Source organism: Vidua chalybeata, chromosome 3 (genome assembly GCF_026979565.1).
Source record: "Vidua chalybeata isolate OUT-0048 chromosome 3, bVidCha1 merged haplotype, whole genome shotgun sequence".
Taxonomy (NCBI): Eukaryota; Metazoa; Chordata; class Aves; order Passeriformes; family Viduidae; genus Vidua; species Vidua chalybeata.
The window spans coordinates 88,933,224-88,953,072 of record NC_071532.1 but is presented as its reverse complement, the minus strand read 5'-3'; the positions used below and the strand labels follow the sequence as shown (position 1 = coordinate 88,953,072).

Sequence of the window (19,849 nt, the reverse complement as noted above, 5' to 3'; positions counted from 1 at the left end):
CTTAAAATTTAATGTTAGCTTGCTTGGTAGCAACATATGTCAGACTTTTTAAAGCACAATAGAAGGCAAATTCTATTCCATCCACATGTACCCTTTTCCAGCCTTTCTCACCTTAAACTACTATTGTCTGAAGAAGAAAACTGTTGTCTTTATTAAGGAAATAAAAAGAAAATTTATTCAGAGACCTATGAAAGTAGAAATCCATTAAAATTGTACAATTGTGCCACAACTCTGACAATTCAATACTCTATTGGATCACCTAGAACTCTGCTAACAATAGATAAATTAATTTTGTCATCTCTAAATGAATTTATTACTGTTAAATATTTTTAAATGACTGTGTGAAGCACAGCACCTTCTGTTCACCTTCTAGTTACACCTCGAGGCAGAAGATATTGTAGTTTTGCCCTGTAGCTCAGTACAGTCCTGGAGGTGCAAGGAGAAGATGCTGCCATTACTAACCCTAGGACTGATTCCCACAGCAGCCTATACTCTGAGTAACACTCATGGCTGAGAAACCAGCATTTCCAGTGCAGCCTACAGCATTTGGCAAATGTGACAGCTGAGCTTCAGAAACCTTCACATCACACACGTAGGACATGTAAGAGCACAGTGCAGATGAGATCAGGTAGCAGAGCATAGCCTACCATGACAGCAGTGCTCAAAACCTCTCAGCTTCCTCCATGTACTTTTAGGTCTGGCTGTTAGGATGACAGCTTGCTCAGAGTGACACCAGAATGGTTCAGTCCGTGAATTTTTTTTTTTTTCCCCACAGAGAATCATAAGTGTATGTTGACTTCTTAATGAGCGACTAAAATCCCAAATCCCACAGCAGCCATCCTCAACTCACCATGGCCCTTGCTTCCTCTCTGCTGAGAGGAGCCAAGCAAATCTTACACAAGGCCAGATTTCTGGAGCTCAGGTGCTTTTCCACAAGCAGAGGGGAGAGATGTGGGAAGACATTTGTAGATTTTTGTGGGATCACAGTGTGCAGCCAATCAAAAAATTGTGCTGACCACCTGCACCCTGGTGCTGCCCTGCTTCTCACCCTATTTGATTCAGAGCTGGCTTGGTAAGAGAAGGGTGGTACCTTGTTTTGATATCGAAACTGCAACAAGTGGCTGCTATATTTATAACTCTTTCAGACTGTCCTTTTTGCCCTTCATAGTTGTAGTAAAAGAAAAATGGACCATGAAAGGAAATTAGCAGCACTTCCATGTGGACATGGAAAGCTCCTCAGGGACAACTGACTATGTTTAAAGGTTATCTGGTGGCCTGGGGCTCCACGCCTTTGCTGAATGCTGCTGACACACTGGCTTTGCGGGTTTCCAGCGACACCAAGTTCAGCACTGTCTCCATGGTGGCAATGAAAAGGCATTACTTATTTTTGAGTTCTGATTTCCATCCAAAGGCAAATTTGCTGGCAAATGAGTTTCAGTGACTCTGCAAGCTGGGGAGGAACAAGCACTGGAGAGCTGGCAGGCCTTTTCTTCCCCTGCATCTGGGAAGAAGATTCCAAAGACAAAGGCTGTGCAGACATAGAGGAGGAGAGGAGGTGGAGAGAGACAGCCCGTCTGTGCCAAGTGCAGGCAACCAGCTGGGACTGCAGCAAGCAGCTCTTGGGAACACCACTTGCTTCTGGCTTTGCTTTTATTTTTTTGCTGTGTGAGGAACCACAAAGCTGCTTCTTCTCAGAGTATATTAGAAAGGCTGTAAATTCTTGTAGCAGAGCTGTCCCTTGGCAGACACTGCAAGTGCAATCACATAAATGTTTTGGGGCTCCTGCAATTCCCACATCAAGCAGGGCAACCATCCACCCCTCAGGAGGTGACCTACACAGCAGCAGGCTGGCTCACAGGCACAGCAACTCTGATCCATTCCTAAACCCCAACTCCCTTCTAAGTCCTCTCCACAGGCAGAACTCACTATGAGCATCAGTATCTTCATTTTGACAAAAAAAAAAAAAAAAAAACAGTTTCTAAATGTTCTTGCTTCATATACTGAGACTAAAATTTGCTCTTTCTGTTTATAAATTCATTTCAGCTGTGCAGTCAATAAAAAAAGCTGCATGTTCTCAGACAATCACAGAGAATTAGGGAGAACTGGCAAGCTAATATTAAATAATCACCAGGAAAAGCAATCATGAGAGGAAGCCTGCACTGCTGGGAAGAGAGCACAGCCCGGCTGTATCGGGAAGTTTCCGGCAGCCTTCCAAGCAGGCTTTATCTGCATCACAGAGAATTTCAAGTTTCTTTAAGAGTATCTCAGAGACACATAAAATAATTGTCTAACTACACACACCATGACACTAACTAGAAAACAGATACATGAGTAAAACAAACCCACATACCAAAGCCCTAGCCTTGTTCTGCCTCTGGACACAGCTTGTGGCCACTCAAGCACTGCAGCCACCGTGTCCATCAGCCTGGTGAAGCCACTGCTTCCACACAGGCCCCAACACTGCTCTGCTGGTTAAACTCATCTCTACATGTATCCAGTAGATTCCTCCCCTTAAACAAGATTTCAGGTCCTGTGGAGAAACTGCAGAGTCTTCTAATTGAATACAGACTAGGAGGCAATTACATCTCTACTGATTTCAACAATAAAATAATTTTCTTTTCAAATTGAAAATTCTAGGTCAAATACTCACTGTCTGCAGCTTTATGAGGAACAACACTCTTTTAATTCAAAGTATAGTACCTAATTTTACTCCAATTGCTGTCTTTCCCTCTTAATTTCTTACATTCAGTATCCACAAAAAATGGCAAAATTAATACAGTAAACTCTTTCACAAATAGCGGACTTAGTTAGTAACCACGACACTAAATTTACAGGAAAAAAAGGGTGTCACCAATACACAGGATTGTGTGACTTGTAGATAAAAAGCTCACAAGCATGAAAACTTTCTCCGGTTTTGAGCCCTACGGTCACCACTAGAGGGAGGAGCTGGATAAATAATACTTAATTCCATTTGCAAGAAAATCACTAACTAGTTGTAAAGAACTCCTAAGAGGGGTAACTCTGATATAAGAAAAAAGAAAAACAAGCTTTCCACAATTAAAAGCTCGATTATTCTAGTAAAAATCAAGAATCTTTTCCCCTATTTCTATAAGATCAATAAATGGATGATGTAGTTGGGGTGGGAATCTGCCTGAAGATTGTTAAAAATTCTCAGTAAAAGTGCTTTTGGCAGTTTTATTTACAAAACAAAACAAACAAACAAGCAAAAAAAGTCCCACCAAAATAAAAATAAAAAGATACTGACTGTAATGAAAAGAAGACATTCCTTAAGAGATTACACAAGGGTGGAAAACGGTGCACTAGGAAAAAAAGGTGGTTAAACTCTCAGAAAAATAACTCACTTGTGAGTGCCATCAGGGAAGCAGTCAGCATCACACACCGTCGGGTACCAGGAGGAAGAAAACAGTGACCCACCTGCCTGATCCACCAACCAAAAGAGCTGATGGCTTCACGGCAAAATATTGGAGAAGAGAAGAAGTAAGGAGAGTGTTGCACTCCTTACTTTATGAGATAGAATGGACCTTCTAACAATCAAGAAATAATTTTGCCTTATTACCTTTCTTGCTCAATGCTATCTTGTGCCAAGAACCATTAAAATCTTTCCTAAGCATGAGTGTTTGATCTGATGTCGTACAGAAGAGACATCAGTCAGTACATGAATGACAACATGGTTTTTGCTGCCAGAACTACTGATTTGCTGTAAATTCCACCTGAGCCCCAGACTGCCTGTCACAAACTCAAAAGGCCGCAGTGATGGGCTACTCGGATGGGAAGCCTTTTGGGTAAGCCACACTGCAAGAAAAATACACGTAAGGACTGTTGGAATATGCCTGCTGACAACTAGAGAAAAGATCCATTCAATAAATCGCACTTCCAAGGTTTCTCAAATGGCTATTTTCATCGTCCTCTAATGCAGCAGAGACATCCACATCACATTTTAAGATGAGTAGTTAAAGGATTTGGCTGCACGACATTTCCTGAGACTAATTACCCATATGCCTGGTAAGTTCAAGGAACAAAAGGTCACTATTTTAATTTTTATTCTTCAACAAACCTCTGCTGAAGACACCAGGGCCACTCTCCCTGCAACACTCAGCACCGCTCTGACAGCTGCACAGCAGGTGAGACTACCAAGAGCAGGTTGCCCACTTACCTGATCCTTTGAGGTTGTCTTCCAGCACAACCAAAGTGAGTGATCTCAAAGTGCTTTTATGTGTATTGATTGTATTAACACAATGATCTCTTTGTTTAGTAGTGTCTTGTCTCCTAAAAAAATATCACAGAGAGCTTGATTTATAACTTACATAGAGCTTTTCCTGTGATTCATGGTAGGATTTCTGTAGTGGGCTACATTTTGTGAGCTGAATTTTTCAACTGCAGCTATCTCATTTGCCCCAGACAATCTGAAATCCTGAAGAAGTTTGAATATTGCAGTCTGGAATTTTTTTTTTTTTTCATTTATTTGGGGTGGATCTTTACAAATTTCTCCATGGTAGAGTTTTCTGCCCATCTGTTTGACTTTAGGGGTGGAATTGTTATTTAGAGGCAGATACTTATGAAGAAGCACCTTGTGATTGCTGCCAGTAGAAAATATATCTGGTTTGGTTATTTCCTGGACTATATTTTAAAACTGTCAGGTTTGCAATTCAAAGGAACAAAGACACTCCTCTTCTTTCCAATAAAGGCTGAAGACCAAGGGCATCCACAGCTCTGGCACTGGTGATTCCCAAGGGGTTGTTGGCTGCCTCAGAGGAAGTCAGACAAAGACAAAATTATGGACTTGCCTCCTCATTGCCTACTAAAACCAGAAGTTTAAGATGGTTTGACTGGAGAACACACAGTCCCAGCTCCCCACATGTGAATCTGCACCTAAATTGATTACTTGATATCTCCCTTAAGAAAGCTCAATGTAGTTTTTATGAATTTCCTTCTTTTGGCTACCTGGTGCATTCTACAGTAAATGCACTTTCAAACCAACAGACTAGTCGGAAGGTATGAGACATTTCCTTCCCCAGCTCTAACAATGACTGCTTGCCCTGGGAAAAAAAATATCTGCTGTTCAGAGTTGCTTATTCCATAGACATTCCATTAGACACAAAAAGGGAGTGTTTTGTCAGGAAATGCATTTCTTATCCAGCTGCATGAAAGCCAATTGCATCTACTTAATTTATATGTGGGCTTCAGTTGTGTAATCGTAGCTGCAGTGTCTCTCTGCAAACCATGGACTGTGGCAGCACTGGATTGGCTGTGGAAATCTTGAAGCCATGCCCAGAGCTCAGCACCAGTGTTTCTGTACTGATACACAGCATGTTACACCAACTAAAGGACATTTATGATTTCAGAATACACTGAAAACCCACTCATAGATTTAGAAACAAATTTGGTGTGTTACTTTATAAAATAGCATAATCTTTGGATGTTTTCTATTCATTTTCATGAGAAAGTAAACCATTTTAAGCTTAATGTTAAATTGTATCCTAAATGAAGGTACAGTTCAGGATGTCTCTTAATTCTTCTATAGACAAAGGAAATAAACACATATAAATACATAATAACATATATACATGCATATATTAAAAAAGGAGGGTTATAATAAAAGAGGTCATTTTTAGTTCTGTGAGACTTAAGTCCATTTCTCTTAGGAAAAAAAAATAAAACAAACCCACAAAACAAGTTTTATTTTAGTATTATTTGTTGGGCTATTTCAATTTTAAAATATCATGGGTAATCTATGAAGAAATAGAATGGTTACTTTTCCATTTCCCTTCATCACAGCATGCTTATTGTAACAAAAATAGTATTTTTGACTAATTCTAAATGAGAAATTTCAGACATGAGGAAAAAGGAATGAGAGACCATTTTTATGTTTGCACACCTGTAGCATTGATTAAATACAGGCATAATGAAATACTGCAGAGTATCAGCAGTAGAACCACAACAACCTGAAATTGCACTGTATGAGTGGTATGATACATTATATATATCTATCATTCAGACATTTACTGGTGATTCTGATCACTATCAGTGATAGTCTGGTACAAACAACATCTTAAGCATTAGCCTTGACGTTATTTTTATACAAAAAAAAATATGTCTGAACATTAAAAAAAAAATGTTGATGACCTTATAAGTGTTCTTATTTAATGTGCTCTGAATCTCTGTCTAAACATACTCTACCCCTACACAGAACAAAAGATTTAGAAGTGCTACACCTGTAAATCTATAAAATCAGGGTCTAGAAATGTACACAATAATTCTTTTGAAATTTAGATTGAAGAATCCTCTGCAATAAGAAAGCAGCAGGTAGCATCTTCCATGGGTAGAACATTAACATAGCACCTCCTCACCTTTGGCAGAAAAATGATAGAATTTCAACCAACATGTGTTAAAACCTTTGAGAAGTGGGATAATCTGACCCTATTTTGCTGAGAAGTGAATTTAGGTGTTGAATGTAACACTTAAGAGTTTACTGTGAAAGTTTGCTCTAAAAAGTCAGCTTTCTGCTCTTCTACTGACTTTCACTAGATGATTATTGTAGCTGCCTTATTTTTTTTTCCCCATGGTTTTGATGATTTTCTCTTTCCTTTTCCTGAATTTAATTATCCAGACATGGATAACATTTTTCTACATTGGAAGATAAGATATTAAACAGATTTATTTCTTATCATTATCACTATAACAATCAGCCAAAATGAGTTTTCCTCTTTATTTATGGAAGGTAAAGATCAAAATTACTCATGTCAAAACAAATCTTGTAATTATTAAAAAGCCATTTTTACTAAAGTATGTGTATATTTACCTTAAAAGACAGCCTGAACATTTTGTACTTGATACCTTGGGGGAAAAAATTGCTTTTAATAGTCCTATAATACAACATTTTAAAAAAAAATCTCATATGAACTGGAGCTTAAATAGTTGTTCCTTTTTGTTGAATAAAATTCCTCATGCTGAATAAAATCACATATTGTTATGAAGAAAAGAGAGAGAAATCAAATGCAAGAATTCCTCTAACATAGTTAACCAAATGCTGTGTGTTAGTGGCAGTCACAAAGAACGGCCACCTGGTATGGATACACTGTGGTGGGTAGAACTTCTGCAATACAGAAAAGCAACATTACAAATACAACAACAACAACAACAAAACAAAACAGATTGTTGACATTTGGAGAAATAGTAAGGTAAAACTTGAACCAGGAGAGTAGCAGGATGATTATCAACTAGGATAAATTAAATCTAGCATAGTAGCTATTAAGTAGCTTTCAAACGAAGACTGGAGCTAAAATCTGTTCTGTCATAATCCTTTCAATTATAATACTGAGACAGCAACTACAAATTATATGAACATTATAAAAAAACCAAACGTGGCCATCCTTATACAAGCAGCTACCACCAGGTTTCAGGCTCTTCAGAGTCTGATTATTGTGTGGTTCATTTTTATTGTCTGATATGAATCATGCCTAGTTTCTTGGACCGAAAACAAACAGATTAATGTTTCTTGTTCTTGTTTGCACTTCCTCTGTTTCATACGAAAATGTCAGAACAAAATAAGTGGTGAAAATATTCATAGCCAAACTCAACAACTGTCCCTTGCCACAGTGGGCCAGCTTGATATATGCTCTGCAATATACAAATGGAAACCTAATGAGTTCCAAAGGAAGTGTTCTGCCACAACATGTGTCAAGCCTATGGTCATCAAAAATGCCCCTTACACAGGAAACTTCCCAACTGTAGGTACACAGTGAATATTTGTTCCAGCCTTCTCAGCAACCAATTTTGACCCCTATCCATGCAGGTCTGTTACTTCTTTGGTGTTTTTGCAAATCCCCTTCCCTTCTAAGCTGTCCTTTCTCTACTTTCACAAGAATGTTTTGCCCTTCAGTCCCAGTGACTGCCTCAGTGTCCTGGTTTGATAAAGCAATTCCTTCAGGCTATCATCTCAAACATTATTCAAACTAGAAAATATTTTAATAATAAATGTTTCTAGATACAATACTGATGTTAGTGCTCTGCCAAGGACTACAGCAGGTACAAAGTTGCTAATGAATTAATGGCAAGGTCAACATGACATCATTGCTATAAAACACAGAAGTTATGTACAATGACTAAGCACAAAATCCATCCACAGGCATAGATGCCTGCAGATATCTCATATTCATAAACCAAAATATTACAGGAGTAGAGAAAGGAGTAATTTTTTTCCTATTTCCAGGTACCTGTGCACAAACCCCCACTTCTGTATTGCTCTTCTGATTAGGGTAGAAAGAGTAAATCCCTCTGGACCCTGAATGTGCAATTTCTGGACAATTTCTGGTCCACACCTTCATAGGCAGCTGATGGGTCACTCTGTTCTAGCAGGCAGATCCTTAATATTTTTCAGTTTACAATCGCAACCATCCAGTTTTAGCTTCAAAACCCCCTGTAATGTTCAGCTGAGGTAGAACACACATCTTCAATTGCATCTGAAGTAAAATGGTCCCATGGTACCGTGCTTGCTGGGATATACTGTTGCTAGTCCAGTGGAGGGCAGCAAAATATTTACTAAATATTCCTCCTTTAATGTCCTCATCACTGAGTTGTGTCAACAAATGACTTCATAAAAACATTGGAAGGGTTCAGTACTTCTTCGTTTGGTTTACAAGACCTTACTTATTTATTTATTTTAATCAGAGATAAGTTTTTAGAATCTCTGAGACTATTTTCACTTCAGAGATCATGCCTTAAAACAAATAGTGCTGGCTGTATAAATAATTCGGTGGTACTCCCATTCTTCCCAAAACTAATGACATCTGTATCAAGAGGAGGAAGGTACTGTGCTCTGCCTTGAAGCCAGTTAGTCGGATCTCTGAAATGCTTGTGTAAATTTACCAATGGTTTAAATGCAACTGCAAATCTCCAGCACAGCTGTACTGGCATACTGATCATCTTGCATCATTCATTTGCTCTGAGCACACGTTATCTCAGCTTTTAGCTTAACAGAAAGGGGAGTCAGCAGCACTAATGGAATACTTTGAAGGCTGTTCTAAGCTGGAAGTCAAATTTAAAAAAGGAAAATATTTTAATGAATCTGGTAATGGATTTTGTGCAGTTCTCATTAGTATAATCTGACTAGCAGATATATCTAGTTTACATTGATTTTTCATGGAAAGCTACTGATAATAATCTCTCTTGTAAGGACAGACTGACTGCAGAAAGACTGCTGAAAATAAAATACAGCCTGCCTAAAAGTCTTCAGTCTAAATCACAAAAGCTGTAAAAGATTTTTAATTAAAGAATGCACATGTGCTTTACAGCTTGCAAAAAATTCACTCTTCTCATTATATGGTTGGGGTATCCTTCTGGAAATAAGCTCTCCTACTGATTTTTATAAGGACAACAAGGAAGAAGGTAGAACAAAGAGTCACCACAAAATGGTTTGCAGTCAGCTAGGGTACAGAGGCAGATGCATTTGCCTCCAGCATCTGCTCAGGCTTTACACTGAGCTGGTAATACCTGTGCCACAGAGCAGCTCCAGCAGTGGAGTTTGCCCTGGCAGGAGAGCAGAACAGATGCCCATGTCCCAAGGGTCACAACTGTTGTGCTTCTGGTGCTGGTTTTAAGCACTCAGTTCATGAGCTTGGGCTGAAATATTGAGGAGCACATGCACACACTATGGACAGAAATTTGAACCATGCAGGGGAGTTTTCCTGGCAAATACTGGCAAAATTCAGTGGCTTAAATTGTAAATTAAGCAAAGAGTTATCATCTGGATGAAGCTATATATCAGTAAGCACTGATAAGGAAAGGTATATATCAGAAACATAGTGAGTGCACTGGAGAGCCCCTCTGACACCATAAAACAGGCTGTAAGGAAAACACAGTTAAATTATTCCTGATTATATCCCTAGGAATTCAGGACAGAGTAGCCTGAGCAAAAGCAGAAATTTTCAGAAACAGAAAAGATTTTGCTGTGTTTCTCACTAAGATATTGGCAGCTGATTGTACTGTAAATACTCAGCTGCAGACAGTGAAAGAGAAGAAAATAACCATGCAACAGAACTGCTGAAGAGCAAAGAGCCAGGACTGGGGGTGGGGGATGGAAGAGAGCAGGGCTCTTCTGCAGGACTGTCCTACAACCAGCAGCAGTGTATTTGCAGCTGATGCTTTAGATAAGGTAAACTTCTTGGTAGCAGAGTGAAAGTGCAAAAGAGATGGGAGATCTCTTAGTAAGAGGTGCAGTTTCAATCAGGGAAGGGGAATTCACTGACAGGACACACACATAGAATTTTATGGAGCATTATTCCTAAATTTAAAAATTCCTGAAGTAGAATGAAGATCCTACTTCCTCTGGGAGCTAAATGAACTATCCATAAGAAATACCCACATAGGACATCAGTATATATAATACATCTTGAGTACTTACAATGCACAAAGTACCTGTACACACACCTAAATTATACTTCATGCTCACACCTGACTCTGGCAAATTATTTTTACTGGCACATGCTGTAGTAATTATCATTACAGGTAACACAACGCCCACAGAGCCAGTGCTGGCAGAGTGGAAATCCTGCAAAAGAGAAGTGCTCTACTCTACAGAATGCAGGGGTTGACAGTAACTGTCCCAGTGCTGTGTTTGTAAGGTCACCAGGGCCTGATGAAGAGCCTGGGCAGGTTTAATTCAGTGCAGTTGTTTCTCAGTTGGAAAACATGAATATTATTTCTAAAGCATATGGAGCTGTCTTAAGTGGTTGTTTACAGTAGTATTAATTTCTATGGGGCCTGATCAGATGGAAAAGTTAAAAGGAACAAAGCCGGAAAAGTGAAACAATAGCAGAGAGAAGGAGTGGCCCAGTGCACACAATAACCAGGTTCACAGCTGCTAAAAAACATCTCACCCACCCGGCTCTCTGGGACTGAACTGTCCTGCCAAGCTTGTCAGAGAGACACCCATGCAAACACTGAAGCTAGAGTCTTTCCTTTCCAGATTTTGCTGGCTTCCTGTGGGGCCTGGGGGTGTCACCCTGTCCTGCTCACAGTGTATTCCCTACTGCTTTTGCTGTGAGGTTCTACTTAGCTTCCACCGATCTCTGCCTGCTTAACTCTGATGCGTTTATAGCACTAAGTGCCAGCAAAGGATCAGGAGCTTCCTTTCAGCCTTGACAAAACATACATTTATACCACTGGGGTGAGAATCAGCACAGTTTCTTCACAGCTGCAGTCTGGCACTGCATACTGAGGTGTCACTTGTTTTGGCTATGCCTGGCCTGATTCCCCCAGTATCTTCCCTGCCTTAAACTGCTAGATTACCTCCACTTCATGCAAAAATACAAGCAAGAGATGATGCCTTTTAGTCTTCTATGAGGTCCTTCCCCCACATCTACAACTGGCTCATTGCTGTCCTTTATTGTCTCTCCTTTTTAGCTCAGTATTTTTGCCAGGATAGCAGGCAGCTCACTTGCAGCAACAGCTCAGACCTGGAATACAGCAAACCGACTGTGGTTTAAAGTTCACCTGGGAGCACAGAGTTCTGATCAGCCCAAAATGCATGAAGCAAAGTCTAAATACATTAATTTGGATATATGACAGCACTGACACCACAGACTAACCTGTATTTCTACCCAGATTTTCCAGGCACAAACACAGAGTATCTGCTAAGAGTCTCTCAGTTGCAACTATCCTTCTAACTGGGGTTGTAGAAAACAGAACAAGAATTATTTTCAAACCTAGCACAACAGTGGTTTGTACTCTTTTCCTGCAGCGAGAGATTTAACCCACTGGAAAAAAATACACTAGGTACAAGTATATTTCAATAAACAGCTCATGGAGAGCCCAGAAACAAGCAGTAAATAGGCAGAAGTAAGACACTTCTTGCATTTGATAGATGCTTAGGCAATGCAGCATGGTTCTGTTCAGGACAATTAGAGTTTTCCTGTCTGGCAACCGGGGTCCAGCAGGGCCAAGGACAGCGAGGGGGCAGCCAGGGCTCCTGCCCTGGTTCAGCAGCACCTTGCTGCCCGGAGCTCTGTTTCCTGAGCTACACGCAGCGGTGGCAAAGCTGCAGCTGGGAACAGAAAAGCATCTTGCCAAGCACGGGAGCGAACGCCGCCTGGGAGGAGACACCTCGCAGCTGCGACAAACAACCTGGGCATGCCCAGGGAACCAAGAAGCCGGAGGTGCCGAAGAATGGCAGCAGCGGAGCAGCAGGACACAATGCCAGCTCTGCAGGGGCTCCTGCGCCAAATGAGGGCCCGGGTCTCCAGGAGGGAGAGAGGGAGATGCCTATCTCACAGCTTTCCTAGCGGCTCGGAGCCCGAGCTGAAGAATGGCTCCTTTGTCTCGGCCCCTCATTGGGTCTAAAAGCCGTGAGTCATGAGGCCAGATGGCCGGGGCAGCCTCCAGGAACGCGGGGGGGAGGAAAAGAAGGAAAGCTTCATTCCTGAAGTTTGCACTGATCCCTCAGTTTGCACTCCCCCCCACTGCAGAGAGCGCACAGCGCCTGAGGGGTGACTGAGGGTCCCAGGCACTCCCAGGGAAGGAGGAGAGCTGGGGATGCACCTTCAGAGAAATGGATTTATCTGCTTGGAGCTGCGTGGGAGATGTGTGTGAGTTCCAAGTGCAGCTGGTGAGCGGGGTCTCCATTCCCTCGCCATGCCAGCAAAAAACCCACTTTCGGAAGAAAGCCCCGTAACCTCGTGGTCCCTGAGAGGCATCACTCGGGGAGCTGCCCAAAATAGAAACTCCATAGTGAGTGCCAGAGGCAGCGAGGCTGTGTAACTAAGAAAATGGATGAAAAACAAGTGCTGAGCAACAGAGAGGTATTTTTGTATTAACCCTGCCAAATGGATTATTTATACCCTAATCTTCTGCTGTTGGTATGACTGAGCTTTTTAAAGGAAAGTTGCAGCCAGCTTCTTCTGGTTATTTAATGAGGCAGATAAGCTCATGTCTTAAATCAGTTCCACCAACCTCTGGCTGCCATCCCATATATACGGATTTCAGGAAAATTCTTAAGGAAGGCAGAAAGTGACAGTTTACAAAGAGTGATTCTGGGAACAACGGGGCATAAGGACTGTCCAGACTGTAAACAGACCTTAAGCAGCAAAACTACATCAAGTGCTCAAAGTGTCTTGCTTCAAGAGAAACATCCATGGCATGGTATGCTGGTTAGGGGAACTGGATCCTGGAAAGGAGTGAACTCTGCCCAAGCAGTCTTTGTTGCCCAGAGAGTGTCAGTGAAAGCTGAAAGGCAAGGAGGCAAATATACATAAACAAAACAGGGTTCTCCAGTTCATGGGAGCAGGGTGCCCTGGCATTAACACACAGAGCACTTGAAGAACAGAAAAAAAGACAAAAGCTTAGACTGCAGAAACCATCCTGAAAGGTTCAGGGCAAAGTCATTTCTATACTGAACAGCATCTATAGCAGCATCTAAACAGCAACACCCACAGAGCTGACACCTACCTTGGAGCCCACGCCTGCCTTCAGATGCCTCCTTTTCAAAGCCCTAGAGCCCCTCTTCTGCATTACCAAAACCCTGGGTGACTGAAACCACCTACATGGGATGAGCAACAGCTTCTGCCTTTTTCACATTAGTTCTGTTCATGTCATGGTGGACAAATGGTCACCTTCATTATCCTTAAGAGACAATGCAGCTCACCACAGCTGCTAAAAAACTGAGCTAAATCCTTCCAGGCATACTTTGGATATTTACACAGCAGAATGAATGTATAGTCATTTATTACAGAATCCTAATAATGGGCTTCCGTCATGTTCCCCTAAAATTTAATAGAAGTCTCCTTTACCTCAATTTAAGAACATTGCTTCTTGTGCTTTTTTCCCCTTGGAATATCATTTATTCCCTTCCTACTTGGAGTATCACTTAAAATATTTTAACAAACATTGTTGTCACACCTCTCCTCAGTCTTCTTTTCTCTAGACTAAATATCACCACTGCCTTCAACTTATAGGACATGATTTTTTAAACCTCTGTCTTTCCATTTCTTTGTTTCTGAACTCTGTCCAGCTCTGGTCCATATCTTTCCTGAGTGAAGCATCCACAGAATCAGACCTGAAATTTCACCAATACTTTAACTACTAAAATAGTCACTTGTGACAAAATAGGACTTGGGATGTTACCAAACAGTTGGGAAGGAATCTGATGTCTCTGTGTAGAAAACAAGTCCAGATATGAGGGTAGACTTGGCAGAATAGGTGATACCTCTTACTACTTTATACAGACTTGATAGTGAATTTGAGCTGATTCACACACAATACTCTACTACAACTATTTCAATGAAATGAGAGTATTTCTGTTGCTGATCTGTTTTTTTTTTTTTAACTGGAATTACTTCTTGAGCACCAAAGTACTTCTTGATATATTATTAAAATCTATACCAATAGGAAAACTAAGGAGCAAGTACTACAAGTAAACTTACTTATTACAAAGGCATATGCTGAAACAGATTCACTGGTGAAAACTGGTAATAGTTTCCTAACTTTGTGAGGAGAAACTTAAGGGTATTAAACAAATGTCACCATAACCAGGGGAAAATACCATAATGGGATTTAAGACTTATGTTTAATTATTTGCTCTGCCTAATTATCTAGTGGACTCTGATAGAATCCTCACTGGCTGATGTTTTAGTTACTTTTCTTGAGTACTGAGATTTGCAAAACTTTATCCACAGCTTGCAATTCCTCTATTTTTTTCCTCTTTGGCATGAAATTTAGCATCTAATCACACTTTTTACATTTGGCTTATGATTGCCTACCAAACTATTTCTGAGGGCAGAATCTGACTCATACGATCTGGCATCATCATCCCCCCAGGACTGCATGTTTGTCTCAACCAGCCCAGCTTTATATTAAAAGCAACATTTGAAAAATTACCTACACTTCAAATCCTAAAATACCTTCATTTGTCCTTATCAAAAAGGCAGGTCTCTTGAGCTGCTTTCACCTGTCAGTCAAACTTCTGGCAGCTTTGCACCAAAGCTGTTAAGCTTCTCTGTTTTCTTATTCACCCATGTGTCTCTTTTCTTCTTGATACCTTCATTATCTCTGCTACTTTCTTTGTGGTCTTGTCATTAATTATGGACTCTTTTTTTTTTAGTCACATTTCTAAGAGGAGAGAAACAAGGAGCCTGAGTGAATGTTTAGAATTGGCAAATGGGTGTGTTAGCAGACACTGAGGAAAGACCCTTGTGGGACTGAGAAGCATGATACCTTCATTTGGCACTCCATTAACATCAAAACTCTTTACCAACAGGTTTATACCAGACTATTCTGGGAGCTGGTTAGATTCCTGGTTTTAAATGGATGCATACCTTCCCACCCTAACTTTAGAAACTGGCTTGGTTACAAGCTTTACAATTTCTTCTCCTATTAGCTCTTTCTTTCACGTTCTAGAGAAATAATGTGAAGTTCCCACAAAACATGCAAAGATTTTCCAGATTTGGAAGCTGCAGAGAGCACTGCTGTGGGGAACTCACCCAGGTCTTGCACCTAACCCAGGAGACTTGTAATCACCCAGAAGCTGATGCAGAGTAACACTTTAAATTCTCAGCTAAACCTAACAATCTTGTGAGCAACAAAATTAACAAAAGAAAATAAAATTGATCAAACAAAGAGAAAAAGAAAACAATAATTTTTCTTTTTTGTTGAAATTGAATTTGGGTTGCTTACCCCACAGAGAGAAAGACATCTGTGTTGAACAGGCTGAAGTTGAAATTTTCTGTATACAGCATTTAACACCAAGTCTCCTCTGAAATTTTAAAGAAATAAAATAAATTCTATCCAAGAAATAAGGAATTGCACAGGAGAATGAAAACCCTAGATAATGTATGTCTTCCAGAAGGAAGAGGCAAAATAAGCACGTTGCACAGAGACCAAAATGTCTTGTGTAGCTGGCAGGGCTCAGCACAGACTGTTCCAGCAGCAGGTTGTGTGCATGTCTCATTCCATTCTGACAGTGCCCTGAGGCCAATGTGCCCAGAGTGATAAAAGTTACTGAAATAATCCCATCTCTGCAGGCTGCAGCTGAGGTGAGGACAGGGGGATCAGTGCTGGAGAGGGTTTGGGGCATGTCCCAGCAGGCTTTCAGTGCTCCTCAGGGATGGGCACCAGCCCGGAACCGCTGGCCCGCAGCCCGCTGAGGGGCTGTTATCTTGTGCAGGCACAACTCACACCATTAGCCAATCCACTTCTGGGCCAGGAGAGATCCTGATAGCTGCTGGGCGTGCTACCTGTGCTAACAAGCCCTTCAAAGGCACTAAGTGTATTAGTAACAAAAATTGAAGCCACCCATGAAGCAAGCAGTGCCTGGAGAGCCAAGGATGCCAGCAACACCTTAGGATGAGCAGTCAGGCCCTTCCACTGCCTGTAATTTAACATTTCTACCCATCTCCTAGCATGACAAGCCAGCATAAGCACTGCTTCCCAGGAGCATTCAGTGGTGTAGCACAGAGCAGCACTGCACTTAATCCCGTCATCCAAATTCTTCGTTGATCTTGGAAAAGACGCCAGAATACTGCAGGAGGAGCTGGCCTAATTGCTTCCTTTCATTACCATCTATGGATGCTTCTGTCAAGCTAACCTTCTCTGCTGACTGGGCTTCTTTACAGCTCCTGACCTTCAGCCTCATGAGAGGGTTGGAGATACAGCTTCATTGTCCACTTCGCCCACAGTCTATTTTTTAGCCTCTTTTAACACTCTCTGCCCATCATGGTCATTCAAAGTAGTTATTCTTTTCCACAACTAACCCTGCTGCCCTGTCTAAGGTGCAGGTTTTATGAAGAATATTTTGGACCGGGTATTTTCTACTTCAAACAGACAAGAGGCCTTTTCAATTTTTTTTTTTTTAAGCTTTCCAGGTATTTTTTTGCTTGACAGCTGAGTTTTACTTCTAAATTCCTACAGCAAAGAATTCTTTTTCTGCAAAGTAGATATGGCATAGAGATCACCAAAGACCTATAAGCATCCCACCTCCTTCCTCATTCCCAGTACTCTGTGTTGGTTTTACTAGTCATCAGTGTTTAAATAAAGTTTAGTAGAATATCTGTAACACCTGTGGTAGAAAATTGCTCCGTATTCGACAGCATTAGAAACAGCAGCAGAATTACTACAGAAATTGCATGGCCTCAAGTAATTTGCTGGGCACAGAGTTAAACAGGTACTGTTTTTCTAGACTTCATTGTGGCCTTTAATTACTGATCAGACACTGAAATTTGTATAGTAAAGTTTTTCTTCCCTTGAGGTCTATCTTTCTTTTTAACCCTAAGAGTAGAGTTGTTTCAGATCCCCAGTCCAACAACACCATGACCTGATTCCAGCAGAGAGCGTAGAGCAGTCCCTTCTGCCAGAGGTGGTCACTCTTCACCATCATAAGACAGTTGTCTTGGTGCAGCATCCCTTGATCTTGGCAATTTTATCTCAGTCCTTTGGATGCCAAGAGAAAAATGGAAAATCTGTAGAGCACAGATTTCTCAGGCCCACATGCATGGCCTGTGAATTTGTGTGACAGGAAAGCTGTGATGTCCAGATAGACAAACCAACACTTTGTTGGAAACTGCATTTCCAACAACTGGAACAATTACAGCATACCCAGCAGGATAGGACTCCCTTCAACATATTTGAATAGAAACAACACAAATAACAGAAGATGACCACAACCATTTTTGACTGAGTACTACTTAGAAGACTAGCACCTGAAAGCTATAGGAATTAATTTTTTAAATGCTTTTTCCACCTGGACAGCAACCACACCAAAACAAGGAAAGTTGATACAGAAAGAAGGCACAGACTTAAAAAAAAATAGATAAAAATAATAAGTGAAGTAATTAAATCTACATTGTGAAGGATAGTACCAATCATAGCGTTAGTGATTCCATAAGAGTCTCCACCTTCACATTTTTCACATCTTCAGCTACAGAGCAGGTTGCAAACAAAGGCGAATTCTTAAGAGGCAAAGCAGGAAAAAATTAACTAAAGGGTAGAAGTTCATTTTGAATCCAAAGCCAATAACCCTGAAAAACAAAACCATAAGTTTCCTTCAGCCAAGTACTTTTATTGCTTAACTTGTGTAAAATTGCTCTATAATTAGAAAAAGAATGAAATGAGATTTTAATATTTTGATTATAATACATTATTAATTTCTGATAAGAACATTTGAGGGACCTAAAAAGTTTTTATCTTTATGAACAGATTTGCAGAGTTAAGTAGCTTGACCAACAAAAGAAATGTTCAAAAACTAGGGGATTTTAAAACACTAAAAGTATGCACTTTAGGGTGCAAAGCCAGTTCTACTTGCAGGGTTTATAATGTAGCCAACAGCATGAAAGGAGAGATGAACTGAGAGACCCATGAAAAGGATTCTAATGCCACAATGCAAACTGTTCTCGAGGGTGAAAAAAAATTAAAACAGATAATTTACAATAAATGTGAGCTTGAAATAATTGCATTACAGCAGTATCCAGAGAGTTTCTTACACTGTCTCTTGTGTTATACCATGTAGAGGGTTTTTAACATCAATCTTATTTAAGGTCCTATATATACCATACAGTAGGATAGTCATTTTAGCAGTATTGAGGGTGACTCCTAGCAAGATGGCCTGGATAGAAACATCATTAGCCAAAGCATCTGCTCTTGGCCAGTGGCAGAGACAGAATATGAAAACAGACAAGCTTTTGATTATATACTGTAAGGCCAACAGACTGCACAGAGATACTAGTTTGGGTCTCAGTGGCCAGTTAATGCTGTCAGAACAAGTCAATTAATCTTCATTTTGTTGTGTTCAAGCTGGCCAGGCACAGCCAGAGCCACACTGCTGCTCTGCTGGGGTAGTTCCCTGGAGTTTATATCTCACTATGAAAGCAGGCTGAGTGGAAAGGACCAGCCTGTGGAGGCCCATGAAGGTGGCTAATGCTTTCTCTTGTGTGGATGTACTAGAGACCCCTTGTAGGAGCAGGAGCTCACTCGCTGGGTTACTCTGGTGAGGGCACGGCAAGGAAACAGACATGGGGGAAGAGGAAGTATCAATGTCTTTCCAAATATTTTTCCAAAGTCTGCTTTAAATACATGGAAAGCCTCTGAAACTGAGGAACCTTATAATGAAATAAAGGCTCTTTAAAACATCACAGGATATTTCAATCAGTGGGTGCCATGAAATAATAACACCATGAATTAACACTGTCAGAGAAATGTAAAACATCCAAAAGGTGGGGCCGCTTTGAAGGACCCTACCTGTGATCACTGTGCACAAGCACTACATGAAGATGGGAGCACTTGTCCATGGCAGCAGGACAGACCCAAGAGATGAGACAGGACAGAGTGTGTGTGGGGGCTGTGTGGAAACTGTCTGAAAAGACCAACTTGCAAATCCAAAGCACCTGTGTCCCTCAGCTGAGGGCACTCTTGGAACCAGTGCTACTGGAGGATCACAGGGCACCTTGTGCAGGCCAAGGGAAGCCGCTGAGCCACAGGAGCCAAGACAGGCACTATCTCGTTGCAGTTTTTCAGGAGAAATCTGCATGGAAGAAATGAGATGGAAGAAAATCATTGCAGGGCTCCAAATGGAATTTAAATAAGTCTGTGCAAAGAAACTCTGGCTCACTCAGCTTTTCACAGTGCTGATGTACTGGGATCTTCCAAGACATTTTTCTGAAGGAAAATTAATAAATAGATAAAACCCCTCACCTGAGGGCAGTCGCAGGCTGGTATCCAGCAGTCCCCATGATGGCACAATGAGCACCATGGCTGCAGCTCTGCACTGACCAGAACTGGGACCATTCTACAGCACTCAGGCCAGATGCCATGGAGCAACTCGTCCTTACCATTAAATCCACCCACCAAA

The 19,849-nt window shown here is 41.0% G+C and overlaps 1 protein-coding gene across 1 annotated transcript in view; it reads right to left on the bottom strand.

Annotated features, from left to right (window-relative positions):
* The window catches only part of COL21A1 (collagen type XXI alpha 1 chain), a 124,559-nt gene extending 108,773 nt beyond the window's left edge, over positions 1-15,786 (bottom strand). Inside the window, exon 1 of the mRNA XM_053938247.1 lies at positions 15,685-15,786. Coding sequence (XP_053794222.1) covers positions 15,685-15,703 — 19 coding nt within the window. The 5' untranslated portion in view covers positions 15,704-15,786. The remainder of the gene's footprint in view (positions 1-15,684) is intronic.
* Positions 15,787-19,849: the final 4,063 nt, after the last annotated feature.